This window comes from Coccinella septempunctata, chromosome 3 (genome assembly GCF_907165205.1).
Source record: "Coccinella septempunctata chromosome 3, icCocSept1.1, whole genome shotgun sequence".
In the NCBI taxonomy this organism is placed as follows: Eukaryota; Metazoa; Arthropoda; class Insecta; order Coleoptera; family Coccinellidae; genus Coccinella; species Coccinella septempunctata.
In genome coordinates this window covers 9884456-9907040 of record NC_058191.1, presented here as the reverse complement: position 1 = coordinate 9907040, position 22585 = coordinate 9884456, and the positions used below count along the sequence as shown (strand labels likewise).

At 35.9% G+C, this 22585-nt stretch overlaps 2 protein-coding genes across 2 annotated transcripts; one reads left to right on the top strand and one right to left on the bottom strand.

Annotated features, from left to right (window-relative positions):
• The first annotated feature begins 1117 nt into the window (after positions 1-1117).
• Positions 1118-2290, top strand: LOC123309560. The gene has a single exon (XM_044892736.1). It carries the CDS (start codon positions 1118-1120, stop codon positions 2288-2290), a length of 1173 nt encoding a protein of 390 aa, XP_044748671.1.
• Positions 2291-10600: 8310 nt separating this feature from the next.
• LOC123309689 lies at positions 10601-22069 on the bottom strand. The gene is made up of 6 exons (XM_044892914.1): positions 21857-22069; positions 21524-21795; positions 21272-21410; positions 18132-18320; positions 16246-16460; positions 10601-10960 (listed from the first exon to the last, which is right to left on the bottom strand). Exons 1-6 carry the CDS (start codon positions 21974-21976, stop codon positions 10660-10662), a joined length of 1236 nt encoding a protein of 411 aa, XP_044748849.1. The 5' UTR covers positions 21977-22069; the 3' UTR covers positions 10601-10659.
• Between the last annotated feature and the right edge of the window lie 516 nt (positions 22070-22585).

Here is a 22585-nt window from a genome sequence, read left to right as displayed (position 1 = left end):
AAAGATTATTTTGAAGGTAATCTGAAAGCTCAAAAACTAGAAACTGAATTACATCATTTTCGCTAGGCACATTACACAAATTGCGCTCTCACAATAGCATCTTCAAGTAGGTGAAGATGTCGGTGACGGTTCACTGTTGTAATAGTGAAACACGCATGTAACAGTCAATTCTAGTAAAAATCATGTGTGTCAGTTTCTACAGTTTAATAATTCATTTTCGTCGAGGTTCTACCTGAAAGTACTATAAAATCTTGAAAGTAATTTGAAAGTAGCGGAAGTTTGAATCTGATGTATATTTATATATTTTTTTCATTTTCTAGGTATATCTCTGGGACTTCTTAACAAGAAGATAGATGGTGAATTAAAACATCCAGGACAAAGGCGATACTATTCCCTCATGAAGGAATTTGCTCATACCCTATGCTTCTATTCTAAAAAGACATACAGTTTTCTGAAACGATATTTGGTTAATTGAATTTACAATTTTCTACAGGATATACCCAACTACAGAAAAAGGAGTATAAAAAAATATAGTTCATAGAGATAAAAAAAAATAAAATTGATTCAAAGTCAGCTAAAATAGACTTGATATTTCAAACAATGCAATTGTTTTCATTTTATTGAGTTTATAGGCACTGCCTTAACTCTTATCAAATTGTGATAATAATAATAATAATGGACAGAGCTGCCACGACATCTTGGGGGTAGAGGAATTGTTGATTTGCCCAACCGTATGACTGTATGTATGAAGGAAAATATTTCCTGAGCAAGGCTGCTTCATCAGAACTCCATCGAGAAGTTTGTGTTGCTGTTTGTTCTACACCGTTAAAACTACAGCAGGACCACTTAGAAACCGTCGAACACTCTGCAGAAACTGATTGGCAAGCCCTTGCATGAAAGGCACCAGAACGAGGTCAACCATGATTACGTCGACATATCTGCGTCGAACTACTGGTTGACTTCCGGAATGTTGTTTCCTGATACAGATGGCTTCATGCTCGCCATCCAGGATCAGATGATTCCAACAAGGAACTACCTGAAATATATCGCCAAGGATGCCTCAGTAGCAGACGATAGCTGTCGTTATGGCTGTGCGACGCATGAAACTATCCAGCAAATGTATGGGGGATGTCAGAAGTTCGCGGGCACGGAGTACAGAAATAAACATGATACTGTTGCCAAGATTCTAAACCAAGAATTTGCACTGAATCACCAACATCTAAGTTCGAAAAACTATTTTGAAGATACATACCACAAAAACCCAAATATAAGGCCATCCTTTCATCGTAGATTGAGTTGCTACTTAAATGATATAAACTATGTCATTCCTGACCTGCTTCAGGCGTATAACAGCCATACACCGCCTTGGATCGTCCCTACAGCTCACACTAACACCAGGCTTACAAAGTACTGCAGAAACCACATAAACCAACAAATAATTCACAACCATTTCAAGAGTATACAGGATGAATATATCAACGCACAATTCTATTATACTGATGCATCATCAACAGACGGAGGAGAAACAGTTGGATTCGCGGTAGTTAGTCCTAGAGAAATTAGAAAATACAAGATGGAAGGAAGTGTATTCTCAGGAGAATTGACGGCAATACACCACGCACTTTTAGAAATACTCGATGAGCAACATGAACAAGCTCAATACGTAGTATGTACAGACTCCTTGAGCGCAATTAAAATCATCGAACAAACATACCCCCGTCACCCTCTGGCCCAACAAATACAACATCTACTTTACCTACTACACCAGCGTCATAGAACAGTCACCTTCATATACGTACCCTCACATACCGGAATAAAGGGAAATGAGTTAGCAGATGAAGCAGCTAAAGAGGCACTTGAAAGCCAACACTGTAAGAGAGTCTTCATTGGAGAAGAAGCCAATATTCAGGTGAAGAGGAAAATAGAAAGCAAATGGCAAGAAGAATGGATAGATAGCCCATCACATCTCAAAAACGTTAAGCCAACCCCATTGAGGAAATCATTTTACCCAAGCGGACGCAGAAACCAGATTAAAGTAAGCCGCTTGAGAAGTGGACACACAAAACTAACACATGGATTCCTGCTTTCAAGAGAAGAACCTCCACAGTGCGACCTATGTGAAACACGAGTGACAGTTAAACACGTAATAAGTGAGTGCACAAAATTTCAGGCAAAACGGCATGAGTGCGGAGTGAGTGCGCGGATAGAAGTTGCGTTGGGAAATAACAACAAAGAACTAGAAAAGACACTTAACTTCCTCAAAGAAATCGAACTTTATTATAAGATATAGATCAGGTACTAACTCTCATTAATATAGAGTATACACCCAAAATGATATAGCACATAATCACACATGTGACTCCAAATTTCTAAATAGTGGCCTGTGCTAATGACTCTCAGCGGTCGAAGCACAAGAATTTTAAATAAAAAAAAAAAAAAAAAGTTCGAAAAAGGTTCCTTATTACAATTACCATCCGGATGCTGTATTGAAAAATGAACATCACAAGCTCTACTGTGATCGCACAGTTCTCACAGACCAGAAAATAACCCAAAATAGACCAAACCTCATATTGCTCAATAAGGATCCGGACAGAGCACTACTCATCGACGTGGCAATTTCAAATAATAACAATCTTCTAGATAGGCACACTGAAAAATTTTCAAAGTACAGATATCTCAAAAAAACAAACCAGGAGACAGCGGAAGCTGAAAGATATCAAAACCATCCCTACTGTCATATCATCTACAGGCCTGATACCGAAGAATCTACTAAAGAACTTGAGGAAACTTCAGTTGGACGAAAATATATATCAGCTGCCGTCATGCAGAAGGCGGTACTGCTGGGAACGACGAGAACTGGCAAGTACGCAAGAACGCAAGTACAGGGTGGGCAAATTTCGATGTTTTAGCACTACAGTTTTTAAACCAGAGGAGATACACAAAATCTGATACCCCATTCTCGTTCTCTTTTTCTGAGAAACTAACAATAGTAGTAGTCATTTTTGGCCACTTTCTTTTGTTTTCGAGTTATACGCAAAAATTGGAAAAATGGCGATATCGAAATAAATTTATATCTCCGCTAATACTGATGATGGAGCACTGAAATTGAAATATTATACAGGCACTTTTTTACGTAGAATCCAGTGGCGTGCTCGCCTTTCTAGCAGGATTTTCAATTACGAAGCTATGGCCCAAAGTTATGTTTTTTTAAATGGGAACACTAGATTTCTGTGCAATTTTTCGAAAGCTTAATTTTAACTGATTTCAAAAATATATAACATCATATGGTTTGTAACAATATAAATAATAGAAAATGGTAAAAAACACTTTTTTCCAGTATTTCTAAGGTTTCAACTTTTGACGAGCACAGAAAAATAGAGCAAAAGCAGTCTCCTTCCGGCAATGTCATTCTCTCTATGCTTTTTACCAATTTTCACAAAATTTGAATCAAGATATATTTCATGAATTTTCATAATAATGAAAGAACTTATAGAAGGAGGCACTGGTAATCATACGATGCTATATTTCTCTATGCTCAAAAAAATTGAAACCATAGAAATATTGAGAAAAAAGGTTTTTGACCATTTTCTATTATTTATATTGATACAAACCATATGATGTTATATATTTTTGAAATCAGTAAAAATTAAGCTTTCAAAAAATTGTACAAAAAACTAGTGTTCCCATTTAAAAAAATTCAACTTTGGGTCATATCTTTGTAATTAAAAATCCTGCAAAAAAGGCGAGCACGCCACTGGATTCTACGTAAAAAAGTGCCTGTATAATGTTTCAATTTCAGAGCTCTGTCGTCAGTATTAGTGTAGATATAAATTTATTACGATATCGCCATTTTTCCAATTTTTGCTTATAACTCGAAAACAAAAGAAAGTGGCCAAAAATGACTACTACAATTGTTAGTTTCTCAGAAAAAGAGAACGAGAATGGGGTATCAGATTTTGTGTATCTCCTCTGGTTTAAAAACTCTAGTGCTAAAACATCGAAATTTGCCCACCCTGTACATCGGGAATGCAGAGGAACACCGTCTGCTTCGACAGGAAGTGCTGTGGATCAGGAATCCAACCGACAGCAGGAAGCCGAGGAGCGGCCCGAACCCGACCACCACCGCGAGCCCGAAAACCAGGGCTCCAACAGAGCTTAATCCTATTGATATCTGAGGTATCTGGGATAAGTGAATATTCTTCTGGAGAGGAGTGTGAATGCCGCAAGGCTAAAGTCATAAGGTTCTTTATTTTCTACAGGTTAACACTGTGACGAGGCCAATTTTTGCTCCGCCACTAAAGGAATTTTTTTCAGTGATACTTTCATAGTAGGACCTAAAAACCAAAATATTTTGGAGGAAAACCGTTATTTTATCATAGGGGGGATATTATGTCATTGTTTTCCAACGACCAGGCCCATGTTTGTAGCGGAAACCGTATTCATATTCATATTCATATTATTCATATTCATATTATTCATATTCATATTATCTTGATCCCCCATAGGTACCATGTCTTTTGTTTTCAGAATTCATATATTTTAGAATTCTTTCTGTTCAACCGTACTTTTTCTGACTCGAAAAAGGTCTTTCAACTCGTTCCGTTTTTCCTTCTCTTCAGTTGTTTTCGTCTCTTTCCGAGCCAGCTGATTGACCGAACATTTTCAGTTTATCCAATGGGGAAATGAGTTACCAATAATGGGGACCGTTTTCCGCGGAGACTACGGAGAGGGGTACTTCGTCGACGCCTGGCGCGGAAGGTCAAAAGCGAATTAGTTGAGATCGAGGTGCAAAGAAAAGTGTTAAGGTGTACTACCCTGCAGTACAGTTAGAATTACGACAAGTTTGAAAGTTTAGGGCAAGTCTCTTGTAGCATTATTATTCTCCACGTAGTGCCATACCTGAGGGGATATCTTCGCTATTTTCGGCTTTCCTTAGTCCTTTGAACTGGCTGAAAATACCTACATACCGTTCAAACTTGATCTCGTTATTGTAGGCAGAGTAGAGTGCCGGCTTCCGCGACCGTTCGACCGCCGTTGGGGTCCCAGGAGGACTTGGGGTTCCTACCGTATTTTTGATGCTTATTTTGTAAATATATTGCCGGCTTCCAACCGATCAAGTTACAGGTTGACAGCTTTTTCCGACCTGCTGTCTGGCTGGCAGCCATTTTGAGGGTCACAGAGAGAAAGAGAGAGAGAGACAGGGTGCACTGCAATTGCTCTGAGAACTGCCACCGTACTGATTTCCGCCGACAGAGAGAGTGACTTGCCAGGATTTCAAAAGTTAACCGTATTTACCGTCTATTTCCACCGTACTCCTCTGCAGTGACCGTACAAAACTTAACCGTATTTACCGTCTATTTCCACCGTACTCCTCTGGAGTGACCGTACAAAATTTAACTTTATTTACCATTTATTTCAACCGTATTTTCCTGGAAAGACCGTATTTCATCAGCCGCCCCACACCGACTAGGCAGCCGGTTGACATCAACATTTGTTATTACTTGTACATTTCTATATATAATTTAATCCAGTAGGAATAAGGAACTGAACGTTTATTTTGTCGCCAATTATTTTGCCAGTGATAGTCAATTTATTAAGTCAGTTTCGTCTAGGTGTGTAGTTAGAAGAGGTAGGTACTTTTTTTAACGCCTAAAGACCGTTGAAAAGCAGACACTTAGAAAACGCTACCACCCTAGTCTACCCGGGCTCTCTAATTCTTTGGAGATTCTGTGAGTGGAGTGGGGTTTCACTGATTGCCCCACTGGCGCACGAGCAAAGGTGAGGGCGGCCAGAGTGAGAGAAAAAACCCATCACAACACCCAGTTACAGAAAATCTTACAAATAACAACACATGATTGAAACGAAAAAGAAATCTCAAACAAAATAAAATATAATATATTGTATATAACATAATGTCTGATATTCAAAAAAAGATTATCAGACAGGCTCCAATATTTCAAATTTAGGGCGAACAAATACAACTGGAATGCGACACTTTTGCTGAATTGCATTACTTGTGAGGATTTGGCCCAGATAACATGGTTATCGGCTGGACTTCGTGATCGCAAAATATCATTAAGTAATTAGGTAGTTACGAAATATTAGATCCAATATAAATAGATGTAGGAACATGAAATAAAGCATTCTTCAGTTTCTTCTTACTTTTCACTACTATAAATAGTCAAACCCAAAGAAGTGAGCCTTACAACCTCACTATCTTTTACACATAATATAGGTGGAATTCATCGAGTATGACAAATCAAATTAAAAGCACCCAATACATCAAATTTTGAACACAAAAACAAAGTTGTACATGATGAAATTCTATACAACTTTTATCACAAGCAATCTTACATACTGTTAACCGTTTTCGAACTAGAGGGTGACGAGGGCGAAATTGCAAGGTAAATGTGGAATCCCATTCTAATATACATTTATCGCTATATATCTAAAAAATGTTTGAACGTAGAAAATATTGCTTCGGCCGAAATTTGTAGAGAATGTGATGCTTCACAACTTTTATAATGATTCTAAATAATTCTAAATAAAAATAATGGCCTTTATGGCCAATTTTCATTATTTCGGATTGCTGAAACTCAGATTATTATTATCATTAGCTTCGAAATAAAAAAAAAGCCACACATTTTTGTCAAGCTTAAATTGTCAGATTGAGTGAATGTATACTTCTCAACGAGTAATTAACCACGTATATTTTAATCTGACCCGCTCGAGTATGTACAATGATCGTTTTTGTTTTACTATTTTGATAGGCTCTCCCAGACATTTCCCCTTAATACAGTTTTAATTTTTCAGGTACTCTACAAGGTCAAGGTATCTCTCCTTATATTAATCTGCCACACTCTAGTAAATCTCGAATTTCTCTCTTGAGCTCCCCCACTATCCCAATTTAAAGATAGCTCTGCTGCGGTTAAATTCATCTGAAATATTTAGAATACCTATTGGATATTCCAAATGCAAAAAAGAAAGCTTATAAAGCTGTAATCGGACCGACGTCACTGATATATTTTGAGGAAGTTTCCCAAGAGGGCATTGAATCTGGAAAGATTAAAAATCGATGGCATAAATGTTTTTCATCAAAGTCGGAAGACATTTTGTCTAGGCCTCATGATGTCGATGAAGAGCACTATTGATGGTTTATCTGAAGAGCTCTCGAATTGTAAAGATCGATTAAAATATTTTATGCCATATAAATCCTCACAGCATTACCTTGAATTGTATTTTTCATGTATGAATCTATCCTAATTTCAAGAAAATATTATTTATTACATTCCTAGGTAAATAGTTCGTCTTCTAGTAGAAAATCAAAATGCATCCACTGTGTTGAGATCTTATAATATAACAGCAACCCCGATACGGAGCATAACTGATGTTCATCTGCTGTGACTTATACAAAATTTCGTGCTTTTGTGAATCGGGGTGTTTTAATTGACAGCTTTTAATATTTTTTATGAAATTGGAAACTTTTTAGAGAACCAAATGAGGAACCTAGTTAATGAAGAGGACCTATTAATATCAAAAGTAAATGTAAAAAAAAATGGTGAATAGGGCTATCCTGTTTTCTCCAGAAAATAGTTATTTTCCTAACAAGTGTGGAAAGTGATACTTTTCCGCAAGGGACTGCAGTTGACCTAACATTGTGGAGCGGAGTTCATCCAAGATGTCGAATGTGAAAAAGGCACACTTTCCACATGAGTTAGGAACCATATTTCTCCTAATAACGTAAATGAAACGCTTTCACGCGGTAGACTTATCGTTTTGAAACTGACGTTATATGAAATTTTATTTTTGTGCGCTCAGCTGAATAGAGAAACGTTCGAATTTTATGATTGGCGCATAGAGACATGTCAAAAATTTTTAACCGGTACGCCCCCCCAAAAAAAATTACGAAAATCTTTGTGAGGAACTCCATAAAATCAAATTACTGGAAGAATTTCTAATATATTTTTGAAATGGAGAATGCAATATCAATCTCAGTTGATTAATAATGAACTTCACGGAAGCTCAACGACAATAAGGCGGATCGGCCACCGAATGCGAAGTTGCGCGAAGCTGAGCATTTTCAGTACTAATATAATTGACAAGCTACGAATCGAGTGATGTAACTCGTGATTTAGCATTGAAAAAGCACAGCTTCGCTCAACTTCGCATTCGGTGGCCGATCTCCCTAAGATAGAAAATGTCGAAACTAATACTGTTTAAAAATTGGTGATGTGATGTTATTTCAGAAATATAATCTGATATGTGTATTGTACTCGTATGTAATATAAATATAAAAAGGAGTGGCAATTGTTTTTCTTGAGAACGGTCCTTTATTATTCATTATTGATTATCTTAAACACAGTAGTGTTTTGAAATAGAAGGAGGATATTTAAAATTTTATAAATATGTTTAACATATAGATTAGAAGAAAAATAAAATTTACATGATTACATTCTCCCGTAATTTACCAATTTACAGCTTCAGTTGAATGAACAAATTTTGTTCTTTTCGAACAACGAAAGACTTTGAAGCTTTCATCAGTGTCATTTATAGTAGGAAGCTTCAAAATTAAAGGGACCTTGAGTTTGATTATGAAACTGGCTGTTAGAACCATAGAAATCATAATATATATACTACTTTAGAATGCTAATCCAGTAGTAGAAAATGCGGCGAAAAATTGACAGTTGTCGTTAAAGCGAATGCGCGACATTAGTTTATTTCAACTTGAACGTTGCCTTGACTTTCCTACCTTATGTCAGTCGAATTGTTTATTTGGTATAAATGAGAAATAAACATACATACGTTCGGTGAAAAAACTTATTTTTCGATTCATACAGGACTTCTTGTCGGTATTGAACACATGCATGGATGACTAATTGTGTTTATATATGCTTTGTTTTAGAAAATCAGTACAATGATGTTGCAGGTTTCAATGAAAATATATCGGGATCTCGGAGGTGACGTGATATAAGTCCAAATCTAAATTTGTCAATAGAGTTATTATTGAGTATTCATTGATTGTTTGACCAAACCGTGAATTGGCTGAAGATTGGAGTTTTATAGGGAATTCCATGGTAACAACTGGTGCTTACTAAATATTTGGAAGTCGCAACAAAAATTCCAGAAGATCTAAACTTAATATTACCAATGCAATTCGATATTACCGCAGATTCGATTAGATGAACAGGTACCTAAGCATTGAGTGCATATTATAAACTCCGTGCAAAAATTTTGAAATATCCTGATCTAGTGCAATACAACTATATACCATCAATGGAATTCGCTATCAGTGGAACTCGATAATTCATTCAAGTTTTGAATGTTTTTTTTTTGCATTTATTATTTTTAATATGATAGTTGAGTACACAAGTACATTTCAGAAAATATGACTTAAAACTTCTTACCTCTGAGCAGATCGTGCAACAGTGAAAAATCAAATGACTGAAAGAAAACGCGTTGTTGTCCGACATACCTTCGTTACATCAATTGCCCCCTCTTCATAAGATTCGATCGACAGAATATCCAGAAACTCGGCAACGTTCTACTAGAAAATAAACTAATGATGCGCATTCGTATTAACGACCACTGTCAATTTTTCGCCGCATTTCTTACTACTGGATTAGCATTCTAGAGTAATAATATATAATATAATTTCTATGGTTAGAATAGAAATCATGCAATTCTGAATATTCTGTTAGAAAGTACTTCTTTATTCTAATAGTTCGTTAAACAGGTTATGACGAAGAATGGTGCAATTTTGAAATCTGCATAAATGACATGAATTTTCGAAATAGTTGGCCACGCAGGCTTTAATACTTTTTTTCACAAAGAACCAGCGACGATAAGTTTGGCATTAGCCTGAAATGAACTTAACATTTATTATGACTCGAAATGAAAACGATGAAACCCTTCGATTGATTCTAAATAACCCTCTGCCAATTAAATTTTGTGTCTTTTCAACCCCTTAGCCCCAGAAGCTTTGAAATCATCGTTCTTTAAATTAACTAGGAATTACGAATATTATATTTTTATGGCCAAAAACCCCCAAACCAATCTTGAGTGGTACGAAACCCTATTTACTAAGTTAGATAAAATATTTGAAAATAAACTATTCATCAGAACCGAACCATAGATAGGTATCATGGTCGTTTTCTGAAATAGACATAATATTTATTCAATAATTACCTATCCAGTAATCAACATAATATCTTAGAATAAACAATATCAAAATTTGAAAGTTTAAACGTTGCCGCCCAAACTATTCTGGGGAAAGTCCTGCTCTTTCTGAGTGACGCACGCATTCACCACTGCTGACTGCGTGCGTCTCAGGTAATAGCACAGATTACAGATCTCTGTAATCTCTGTAATCTGTGGTTCATAGTACCAATAACTTGAAGCACTCGCTCTGCTGGCCGGCCCAATGTGATAGGTGTACGAAAAGATTAAAGAGATCTTCGAAATAAAATAATTCGGAGATCATGTTGATCGAAATAAGTTCTACTATGTTATACGAGGAAATTACACATATAATTCGTCTATTCAAGTAATTTTGCCTGATTAATTGAAATCGACTTCATCTTCTCAGAAAAACACCGTTGGATAAATTCGATTACTATATTAATTTAAGCAATTAAACAAAATATGTTCTTAATCGTGTATTTAATTCAAATCATTTCTCGATGAAGTGTCCATTTCATCAGTTTTTTTAGCCTCAACGTCATTGAGTGCCTGCCGAGACATGGCTGTATCCATCTTGGATACCAAATCTGGACGAGAAAAGCCTCTTATCATTAGTTCACTCGCACCGGCAGCGATGTCGTCGGCTCCGACTTCGTCCTCGTCGAAAGATGGTCGCTGAGCGTGCAAAACTAGGAGATCCAACATGTTGTTTTCGACCAAAAATTGAGGTGGTTTTATCTCCGGATGATTCACAAGCCATTCACAATAAGCCCTTGTTGATCTGAATAAAAAAAATAGCCCTTAACAATTTCATTTTTTTATAACGTACACAAAAGCAGAGACTTCGAAGAATTGTGCTAAAAAGCCGATTATTAGAAAACTGAACTATTTTCAGAAGCACATTGATGATTGTTACAACAGATAAACAGGAATAACAGGATGTTGAACTGTATATGTTCCGAAGAGTGGAGATGATTAGATTATACAAGGCTATCTACGAATATTTGTGAATAGTTGAATCGAGATTTTTATGGTGAATAGATCTAGGGGAGCTAGAAAAAAATGAATATTTATTTTATCGTGGCATATGATGTATTAGTCCGAGCTCATAATTAAATATGATTTAGTAGTGAGGGTGTACATTAGTCAGCACCCACTCTCAAGGTCAGGTAGTGGAACACCTAGCGGCGACGTGCTTTGATATAGGTAGGTACATGAAATTACAACATACTCTACAAGTATTTTCTAATGATTGAAAATTGTCACTCAGCTAGTTTATAGCGACTTTTTCGTGGCTGAGAATAAGCAGCTAGTACAAAAGTTGATATGCCATTCGAAAGTACACTAAATGAGGTATTTTTCACTGAAAAGAAAACATGTGCATAATTATTAATTTTTCATCGATGAAACCATTGGAAAAATTGGACAAATTTTGTTCGCTTCAGGGTCGTGATATTCATCTCCTTACCGCATTAAGACATTTTTCTGCACGCAGACTCTCTTATCTCGTAGTAAATTTATTGCCCTTTCCGAATATGTGGTCAAATTTGACGGGGCTACAAGGAAAACTCAATACCTAATGATTGAGTTTATGAAAAAACTCGAAATATTTCTTGAAATCAAGAAATATTAAATTGAAGAATAACCGTCAACATTTCGACATTTTTTGTTGCAAATCACTCGTCTGATCACCCCTTGATGTTTGGCCACTTGAAAAGTAGACATCCTGTATATTGTATGTACGAGTATGAAGGTATACTGATACTGAATTGATCCGAGAACTTTCGATCTCCTATTGCACCTACTCTTGTAGGTATATTTTCTTTGTTGAAAAGGTGTTTCTTGTACTGAAGTAAAAAAAGTTTCTATTTTCATTATGAACAGACTAATTTTATTACTTCACTGCATGGAATATTCTATAAATATTTCAAGAATGGAAAGAGTACATTATATAAATGTTGCCAGTTTTTATACTCTACACATCTTGTTTTCAAATCGATCAGATAAAGTGTACTCACAGCCAAAAGAATAATGGGGATTCTTCGAAGGAACTTTTTCTATCTACCGAAATATGTAGTTTTTACATTTAATGAAATTTCTCTTGAAGTATTGATGGGAAAAATCCGCTACCTCAACGTTAGTTTTGTGAAGTGATTACTTAGAAATACATACATAGTTGAATTCATAAGGTCTTCGGGAAGAGAGACTGGCTTAAAAAACGTAATTTTTTATTTTTTTTTTATAAAAACTAATATTTTACTCCATCCATAATGAATCTAGAAAAAGGCCTTATGCCTATCAATCTCTGAAATCATCTGAGCATCACTATTTTCTTAAACTAAATATTTCTCTTTTGTGCTAATTTATAATGTATTTCCTTTCCAAAAATCTTCATCAATGTGTTGTAGCGTTTTCTCTTTGTCATTCGGTTGCAGATACGATAATATTTTCTTCACTAACAGCCGTTTTCAATAAACCTATCTAACCATCGTTTCACTTACTGATGAATGGAAACCATTCTGAAATATATCTACAGATAGATCATAGAAAGAAGATCAGATGGTTTTTCTTCAGTAACTGAAACAATGGATAGATGGGTTTATTGAAAACGGCCGTAACAGTGGCGGCTCGTGGTCATGAGAGCTGAGGAGGCTAATAGTTTTCGAGGAGTGTTGGAACAAACTCTTATCAGTCAATAAAGTATACTTCCTCAACATAATGAAAAGTTGTCAGTTCTAAGATTAATTTTGAATGCAAGGATGCTATATGTTCCTTTTACTTGTTATGCCTTTCGATAGATCGCGGTAAATTTTTCAAATTTGAAAACCCCGTTTTGAACCATGAAGTATATTCTGTTTGATGAGAAAATAGTAAATATGGCCAGCAGAATAATTTTTCCTGTTTGATCGATCCAGTTAACCAATCACATTTATCGTACCAAACAACACTGAAACTTCTATTCTGACGCTTTCGGTAGACTTTAGTGTAATTAAATTTGGTGGAGGTCTTGTAAAGGTTTTAACAACGTGTACAGTTAATTCTCAATATTCAATTCCATTTTATTTTTTGATCCGTATCAGTACTTTCCCCTAACGCCCTAACAAAACAACCTATCAACAAGAATATATCACAAATTTCCCGAAGTTCCAGTCTCGACGAAGTCGTTACATTCAAATTGAAAATTGAAATCATAACAACTACCGCCGGACAACGCCCCTACCGTCGGAGATCAAGCGAATATAGTCGAAGACGGCACGAAAGAATCAATGGAGAACAGGGGAGCTGTGCCTCCTCTGGTACATTTTACGGGCGAATATGGTACAGTAAGTCAGCTGAATTCTTGTTCGGCTAGTATGTGAGTCCAGAGAACGTATGCGTGAGTTACACTATCAACGGAAGCAGCAGGCCCAACAGCCTCCGTCCGAATAGGCAGTACTAGGAAATATTCACATTCGACGCGGCGGACGCGTACGCAGCCGGTGGATTGTATGATTGTTATGCTGGATTTTTATGAGCGGAGGACCGAAAAATGAACTAATTTTTATCTGAATATCTAGTTCAGGTGTTCGGAAAATTTATATAGAAATTACTTTCTGAAAATGAGGACATGCCCGTAGTGAATGTATTTTAGCTCTAAGCTTTATGAGGAGGCTTAGCCTCCCTTGCCTCCTCTGACGAGCCGCCCTTGGGCCGTAAGGCTATAGGTTCCCAATATAATTTAGATCAAATATGGATAACGAATGCAGCTTTCTGCATTTCAGTAGCGTTCCTCGAACAACTGAAGAACAGAAGAATCATCGCTTGTAAGACCGGACCTGATCGAGAGATCCTCCTATTCAAGAGCAAGATTCGGCCTATCAATAACGATCACGTGAGTGATCTTTCATACAAGTCAGCAGAAGATTCTTGACGCAGGGATGACATAAGGTACTCACACTTCAATTGAAGAACAAGTTATGTATTGAATAATCATTCACTTTTTCTTGAGCCCTTTGCTCAAAGTAGTACATATGCTATATTAAATAGGGAAATTCAATGGACGTTTTTCGGGCATTCGGCCCTCATCAGTATGGTGAAGAGTGCAAAGATGGACACAACACTTGGTTGAAAACCACATAATAAATCAATAGAGTGGACAAACAAAAGCAATCCGCACATATGCGGTTTCGGTTAACAGAATCTTCATTAGAGGTCAACAGCCAACGTCACCACGGAGGCAGCTATAGCTACGTGCTTGACAACAGGGTTCGGAATTATCAACATGAAACGAAGGACAACGGGGGACCACCTTTAAATAAACGGGAGAAATTTGACGGATGCTACCCTCTGTTAACCGTAAACAAGTGTTTCGGACTTGCTGCCCTCATTCGATCAAGCTACTTCACAACCAAGTCATCAATTTGTTGTATAGTTTGCCTCCAAGTGTTGTTTAGCTTTGCACTTTTCACCGTCTTCTTCTTCTTCTTCTACGTGAACTGAACTTCTGGGCTTAACTGAGGCCTCGTGACTCATTATTCGTCCGCTTGTTGTTGGAGAGACTTAAACTCTGTGACATGCTGAGAAAAATGCCACAAGTCGACAGACAGGTGTCCCTCTCACCATAGGAGTTGTGGGTGTTGTGTTTCCTAGGTGTGTCATCCTTAAGTCTTCAAGGAAGAACAGAATGTGTTCAACCGTTTCATCCGTGCTCCTGCACCAGCGGCACGAGGAACAGCTAGTCGGTCCCATTTTATTTAAATGTTTATTGAACAAATGGCCAGTCATTGCTACAGTCACTAGACTCAGTTGTTTCTTCTAAAGAGCTAAGAGTTATTTGACTTCAGGCACAGAGGATGGTCACTCAATGACAAGCCTCGACTGTCTGAGACCACTTCTCATGCTCCATCCAGAGGAAAATTTCCTGTCTAGCCATCTATTGAAGGAGTTCTTGACAGATGTACGACAGATAGGCAGCGCCGGTCCCGGACCAACAAACTTTTCACCGAACTGATGAGGACCGAAAGACCATAACTGAAGTGTATGTTAGGCATTTCATATTTCCTATTTCTCCTAAACTCTCGGCAAAATCTCCTTCAAAAGACAGCTGAATTTCTTAGAAGAATAGGAAAATATATATAAAGTATCTACTACGAAAACGAAGCGTTTGCAGAACCTTGTTTTAGGAATTCTTTATCCTTATATAATCCACATATAACCACCCCCCTTCAACTCAGTGAAACGCTACATTCTGCATGGAGATTTTTTTTCAACAACCGATACCAATGATTCTCATTCATTTATGTTATGTTATAGTGAATAATATAATATAAGAATACAGCTTTTCAGATAATACTATGCAATTCTACTCACATAACCTACATATTTTATAGGGTTCATTTATGCTGAAGAAATTATAAAAAATTATTTGTCTGGTCATAAGGTTGACTAACGACCGGTTTCATAATCCAACCAAAAGTCTCTTTAATTTCAAAGCCTCCTTTAACCCCACCAAAAATGACAAATAAAGGAAGCTTTAAGCCTAAAGTGATTTTAAATTTGATTATGAAACTGGACGTGATGAACCCAGATCGAATCAATAAACCACAGAAAAAAAGGGTCTCGAAATTAACTGGGATTTGTGTTGTAAAGAAGGATAAGCACTAGCCTATCTTATTGACCTTGGTAAAAAATCAACGAAATACACAATTTTCTCCATATTTCTATGGAGAGTTAGTATTTCGAAAATTCAATGAGAAAACTTCAAACCATGGCTTTTCGAACATTAACAATCAGGTGTTCGAATTGAGTATTTCCAGAATACAAAATAATGAAGAGAATGTAGTTCTATATGAGGGAAATAACATACTTATTGAAGGAGGTGAGTAATGCTTTGAACTTATGCTCAAACATTGTATGAATATACAACTGTACCTCAAAGATTATAGAGTACTTTATAATCTTTGCTGTACCTATCACTTAATGATTCGTGAATTTCTTTATGGTTTTCCTCGATAGAGAAGGGACTCTATGTATAAAAAGCAGCAATCTGTAATGACAAACTGCTTGAATGGAAAGAAATCTGCAAACCTCAAATGTGTAATTCCCTCCCAAACAGTTTGCATAGTTTTCAATTTCACAGGTACGTTTTGACATTCCAACCATTTCTTAGCGATATCTTCCTTATTGGGAACACGTTGCATGTAGGATGGCAGGGATCTCCCAAAGGCTGTTCTCTTAGGTTCCATTTTGCTGGCCTCGATATCCCTATTGATCTGTCGCAAAAGGCTAGCACGTTTCGCCATCTGAAACATAGATAGCGGTAGCCGTATCGTTTTGTCATAGTGAGATAAATTACTCAATATATTCTCCTATTAATTGGAAACATTTATTACAGCGAATCTGCAACGTCTCTAGACCTTACAAAAAAAATATTTCTTCTTGCTCTGCGAACCAGACCTCACAGCAACACAGCTTTTATTACCTCCTCGTTGGAAGAAAATTTACGAACTTTTTTCAGTTGAGGAAAGATATGATAGTCGGATGGAGCCAAATCTGGTGAAAAAGGAGGGTGTTCTAGTAATTCAAACCCTAAATCACGAATTTTTTGCATGGTAACATGAGATTTGTGTGCAGGGGCGTTTTCCTGCGAAAACAAAACACCTTTGTATAGCATTCACCGTCTTTTCTTTTTAATATTTTCTCGTTGAGTGGTCAGTAATGTCGAATGGTAATCTCCTGTTATTGTTCTATAATCATATCCAAAAAATCAATCATGATTACTCCATGACAATCCCAAAACACTGAAGCAAGAACTTTTCCAGCAAATTTTTGAACACGAAACTTCTTAGGTCTTGGAGAACCAGAGCGTTGCCATTCCGTCGATTGTTGCTTTGTTTCTGGATCGTAGAAACGTAACCAAGTCTCATCCATAGTAACAATTCGCTTTAAGAAGTCTACATCATTTTCAAATCGAGAACAGATCAAACGCGATGCTTCTACTCTTGCACGCTTTTGGTCAACATTCAAATATTTGGGGATCTATCTTCTTTTTTCTTTTAAGTTATTGCGTAATTCTGGTTTACTTTTTTGACCTCAAACTACTCACTGACACTTCTAATGCGTTATTGTTCGTTGCTAATGTAACGCATTTTTTTTCATGGAACTTCTCCAGGCTAACTAGATATCAATTCATCCTCGCATATAGTAATCTATTAGTCAATTTAATTGCATATTTTCAAATAAGTCATGAGTCAGAATGAATTCATTTCAATAACATACAGATGTCAAAATATATGTATATACACGTTACAAAAAATATAGTGCTACAGACTAATCGGCAAACAACATAAAACATTTTCTTCGTAGGATTGACTAGAATTTATGGGACAGAAACTCATCTATGTAAAATGAATTTTCTTCAAGAAAGCTTTCTATTTTCTTTTTGAAGGTGTTGTAATGTAGTGACGTCAAGCCATCTGGTAGTTTGTTATAGTTTCAGACTGTTATATATGTATGCATGTTTCGCGTTTTCTCTAGTCGATGTAATGGAAGTACATATTTACAAATTATAGGATCATTTAGAACATCTCTGTTTCATTTAGTTTTATCAGTACCATAATTCCATGTAGGTAACTTTGTGAATAATCAGAATAAGAACACAAACTGTAGGTTCATACAAATTTGAATTCATGCATATTTGCGATACAAAACTACCCACTTTCCCTATTCAAATTCCTAGCAAACCCCCTCCAGGGGGTTGGTAGTAGAAACAAGCTTTGTATCCCAGATCATGTCCTTCTGTCATCAAAAATCAACCTGTCTGAGTGTTTTCACAAAGTTTGATTCGGTGTTGAGTTATTGAGGGTGGACACGTTTAAATGAGACAACCTGTATGTGGGAATCGGTTCGGAGAGCTGGATCTCTTGGCCTGATTGTGTGGTTGAACTTATCAAAAAATTCAAAAAGAAGCTCACCCCAGGAACATTCCTCTTTTTTGCTACCAAGTCCGTCACAGTTGGCATCTCCTTCAGGCGGACACATAAGGATTTTGCAGCGTGGGTATTGAATCCGATTTCGAACATACTTATTATGGTCTGAACAGATAAATTGGAAGTAGCTTCACCTCCCATCTGCTGTAGCCATTTAACGAATTCTTCGGCGATCTGAAAAATATTCGACCAAAATCATAAAATGAGATTAATTGCCTAACAATTAACAATAAAAAATGCTATCTCTAAAATTAAATGGATTAAAAAGCCAGAACAGTTTTCCAATAATCTATATAATAATAATAAGGATCCGAATTGTAATCGAATTAAAAAAGCTTCATTTGATCTGATCTGCACTTAGTAAAACCGGAAAATTGATCATTTCTTCTCGTGAGCACCAAGAGATATCGAATTATTGAAATTAAATTATTAAAATTTTGTTACTTTTTCCTCCAAGATATGATAATAACAGCATAATCTTACTCAGCCCTAAACTACTGATTCAGGTCAGACCATTTCATTCAATTGATGTGACCGATACTTGATGAAAATATATAATTGAACTGAAAACAGATTGCATGAATTTCACGATAATGACAGTGGATTTCATAAAACTTTGATTGTCCGATCAACGGTTTGACAGTCACTCGATTACTAAAACGAAATCAATGAAATCTTTTCATTTCTGAATATATTGAAGAAGTAGGAATTGAGAATAATTGAATGGACGTATAAACATCATAAACTGATGCGAGAATGATATTCTGAATGATTATGACTGAATTATTGATTGAAAACAAATTGACGTCTATTCGTTAATCAAGCGTTGATTCTATGATCAAGCTTTATGAAACCTGGGGTGAGTTGTTAAACCACGTGTTTCGCTTTCACAATGGTTACCAAATATTTCAGTTCACCTCCACCGACCTGAAGATAATAATAATTCACTTAGATTTCAAATACATAACATAGATGCTATTGTAATGTAATAGCGAAACACATGTCGTGGAACATATTTTTGATAAAATCATATAGATAATCTGTTTCTAGTTCACTACATATAAGTTGCTAAGTGAAACGCATATCGCAACACAGACAATATAAGCAACAAATACAATATTGTGTAGGTAATAATAATAATTACTGTTTCCAATAATATTTGAAAAATGAATATTCAATTTACAAAAAATCCATAATTTCCGAGCAATACGAACTTCTCCATATTGCAGAACATAGATTAACTTAAAATATAGATGGATCACTCTGACAAGTGGCGCCATCTATTGTTATGGTACACTAATCACAAAAAATTATTCTAAATTTGATCGTTAGGTGTCACTGCATTTTGAGCTTTCGATCGTTATCACTTGTGAATGACAAACGACTAATCAAGATATCTATAGACCGACAGACTTACGGCCGTTTTCAATAAACCTATCTATCCATCGTTTCACTTACTGACGATTAGTAACCATTGGTAACCATTCTAAAATATATCTACAGATAGATCATAGAAACGAAATCTCATGCATTTTCTATATTCAGTAACTGAAACAATGGATAGATAGGATTATTGAAAACGGCCGTTAAATGTATTTTTGATTATCTATCAATCTACGAATTGACATAATTTTCTAATAAATTATTCAATAGGCGAAGCGAAATGTCTGCAAGAGTGAAGTCGTGCTGTGTTGTTGGGTGCAAAAATCGTGATGCAAGAAGGTAATTAAGCGACATAACATTGAATTCAAAAGATCTTAAAACCTTTATTAAACAAGTTCATAGGATGTTCGCTACTTCCCCAAAGTACAATTAAACATCCCCTACAATACTCTCGAGGAGGCAGGGTTTTCTCACTGAGGTTTCTTCTCTGAGCTCTTGTATCATACGCCGAATTGTATGGTACCTCATTACATCAACCTCTACTGAAACTTTTTCATGTCATACATATGCTTTATTGTTTGATATTCAAAAATGTATTGCTGATATTCAATTGATCATGCGTATTTTATGTATAAATATTGAATTGTTTTTGTGATTAGGAATTATGGTAGTTTATGAGAAATGTTTTTGTGTAATGAATAAGTTTTGCAATTAGAATAAAGTGATTTTAAAAGCTAATTTCAATTATAAAATGAATCCGTGTTTGAAAAACAATGCAATAAATTTTTCAATTATGAACTGATTTTTTTTTCGATTCTTCGGATCAGAGAAAAATCCAGATAAAGATTCGTTTTATTCGTTATCTCACTGCAATTTCTCAATGAGCAATTTATTCGAATCTTTCTCTGAGTTTCACACAGAAATGTTCAAATATATTCTGCCTTGATTATTACAAGAAAATTAATAATAAGCGTTACAGATTCCCTTTTTATTTGGTTTCGTCGTACCGTAAAAACAGATGACGCTGAAGTTTGTTTTTCGATACAGTGACTCTATCAAACACAGTGGCGACAATTGGAAATTTAGCAAGAATATGGCGGCTTAAAAGCACAGATTTCAATGCTATGATCTCTTATTCGGAATGCGGATTGGCTCACGCCACGTCACGTGACCAAATCCGTCATTTTATTGCTAAAACGATGAAAATCGAGTCCACAATTGTCGCCACTGTCTCCTGTTAGAGTCACTGTATTTTTCGAGTGGTCCATCTATTCTCTGTTCATTTAATCTATGATTGCTGAACAGACACACTCACAAAAAAAATACTTTTTACTAGATCGAAGGAGCATAAATACATGAAATGACCATTTCATACTGTTCATGGGTATATCCTGTTTGTATTCCTTGTTCAATAAATAAATAAATAAATAAATAAATAAATAAATAAATAAATAAATAAATAAATAAATAAATAAATAAATTTCATGCAGTGCTTACGAATGCATTTGTTGTGGTACACACATTCGATGCCATCGAATTTTGCCTACACTCTACGTGTAGGGTGTAGGCCATACATTGGATTCATAATGAATAGAATTTTATTTTCAGCAAAATTTCATACATTTTCGAATATTGTGGCTACACAGTGTCTCTTGTTTCGATTCTGTGAAACTTAACGTAGTGATATTTCAATAGTAGAAAAAAATCATATTGGAAATTGCAATGAATAGATTTCCACTCACCCTTTCTGTAATGGCATCAGCTTTCTGCACCAAATTCATGTCTGCAAGGGAAAGTGGCGGCATGGGCCTCCATATGGATGCCCGATCATGTCGTGTTTGAAAAAATTTCAAGTATGGATTCTTCTTTCCGACCTGTTTCCTGAACACAATAAACTCTTTTAATTCTCATTGATATGAAGATGAGATCATATCTGATTAAAATAATTGATAAAAATATTCGTCCTGATTTTTATTCATTAGATTAGTGCCTACAGAGGGACATTGTTCTCCATGCTCGATGTACTCGTGAAGGACGATATGGAAATACTATCAGTGTCATCTACTTTTCCCCCTTCCTTACTACCATAGGTGGGACTGGGCAATATAGGTGGAAATGTTAGAGGTCCTTCACAAGGAAATTTCAACGTTGCAAAGCCTTTCACTTTTTCTTTGCTCTTCTTATCTAAATCTATCAGATCAATGATGCGTCGCAGCAGATAATTCGGGAAAATAGCCTCGAGCACTTCTAGCCTTTTTTCGGGGGGCTACAAAATTTTTGGTTCAGTTCATAATGAAAAATTCAGACTTTCTTCAAGGATACTTTACAATAGATGATTCCTCCTCTAGTTTTTTGAAGAGTTTATTCCACCATAGCTTGGATTGAAAACTAGGCCTCTCTTCCTTGCAGGAACTAATAGTACGATCACATTTGTTTTTATTCAGCATATTTGTAGGGAAATGAACACAACGTGGAAAAAATTTCGAATGACAACCTGAGTGACATTTGTGAGAATGGAACTCTGAACTATACAGGTTATCAGTAGAGTGGGAATAATCGATTTTGAACAAAAAAGTTTCTATGGCAATCAGCAGAAATGTTTTATCGATATCAGGACGTCTTCTTCGCCTTTACGTTCTCCGCAGTTTATAACGAATTCCGTTGCATAAACTATCTACCTCTTGCTCTATACTTATTATAATTATTTGAAATTGTGGCACTGAGTTTGTAATAATATTGGCTTCATTCACACCAGTTATGGAATGAATGAATATTTTTATTAACTAATACGAATAATCGTCAGAAACTTATGAAGATCGTTTCGAAATTAATTTTCACGTTGAACGAGATTAGAAATACTGGGTGTGCCATTTGAAATACGAAAGTTTTCGACGATTTGTTGTAGCTGAGAAATAATTATTATCACTCTGTATATTCTAGAGTTGAAATTTTTTTATGTGTAGGAGTAGCGATCTTGTCTACTCGAAAAAATACTTTCTGTATCACTGGCATTACCAGTTTATTCAGTAATTGCTGTTCAAAAAAAACTCCATATA

Bases quoted from the DNA above. Each gene is read 5' to 3' on its own strand.
- LOC123309560 (XM_044892736.1), top strand. From the start codon at position 1,118: ATGTATGGGGGATGTCAGAAGTTCGCGGGCACGGAGTACAGAAATAAA.
- LOC123309689 (XM_044892914.1), bottom strand. From the start codon at position 21,976: ATGCTGAATAAAAACAAATGTGATCGTACTATTAGTTCCTGCAAGGAA. The intron at 21,411-21,523 runs GTAGGCACTAAT...TATTGTGTTCAG, and splicing joins ATGGAGAACAATGTCCCTCT to GAAACAGGTCGGAAAGAAGA. The intron at 18,321-21,271 runs GTGAGTGGAAAT...AATATTTTTCAG, and splicing joins CTGATGCCATTACAGAAAGG to ATCGCCGAAGAATTCGTTAA.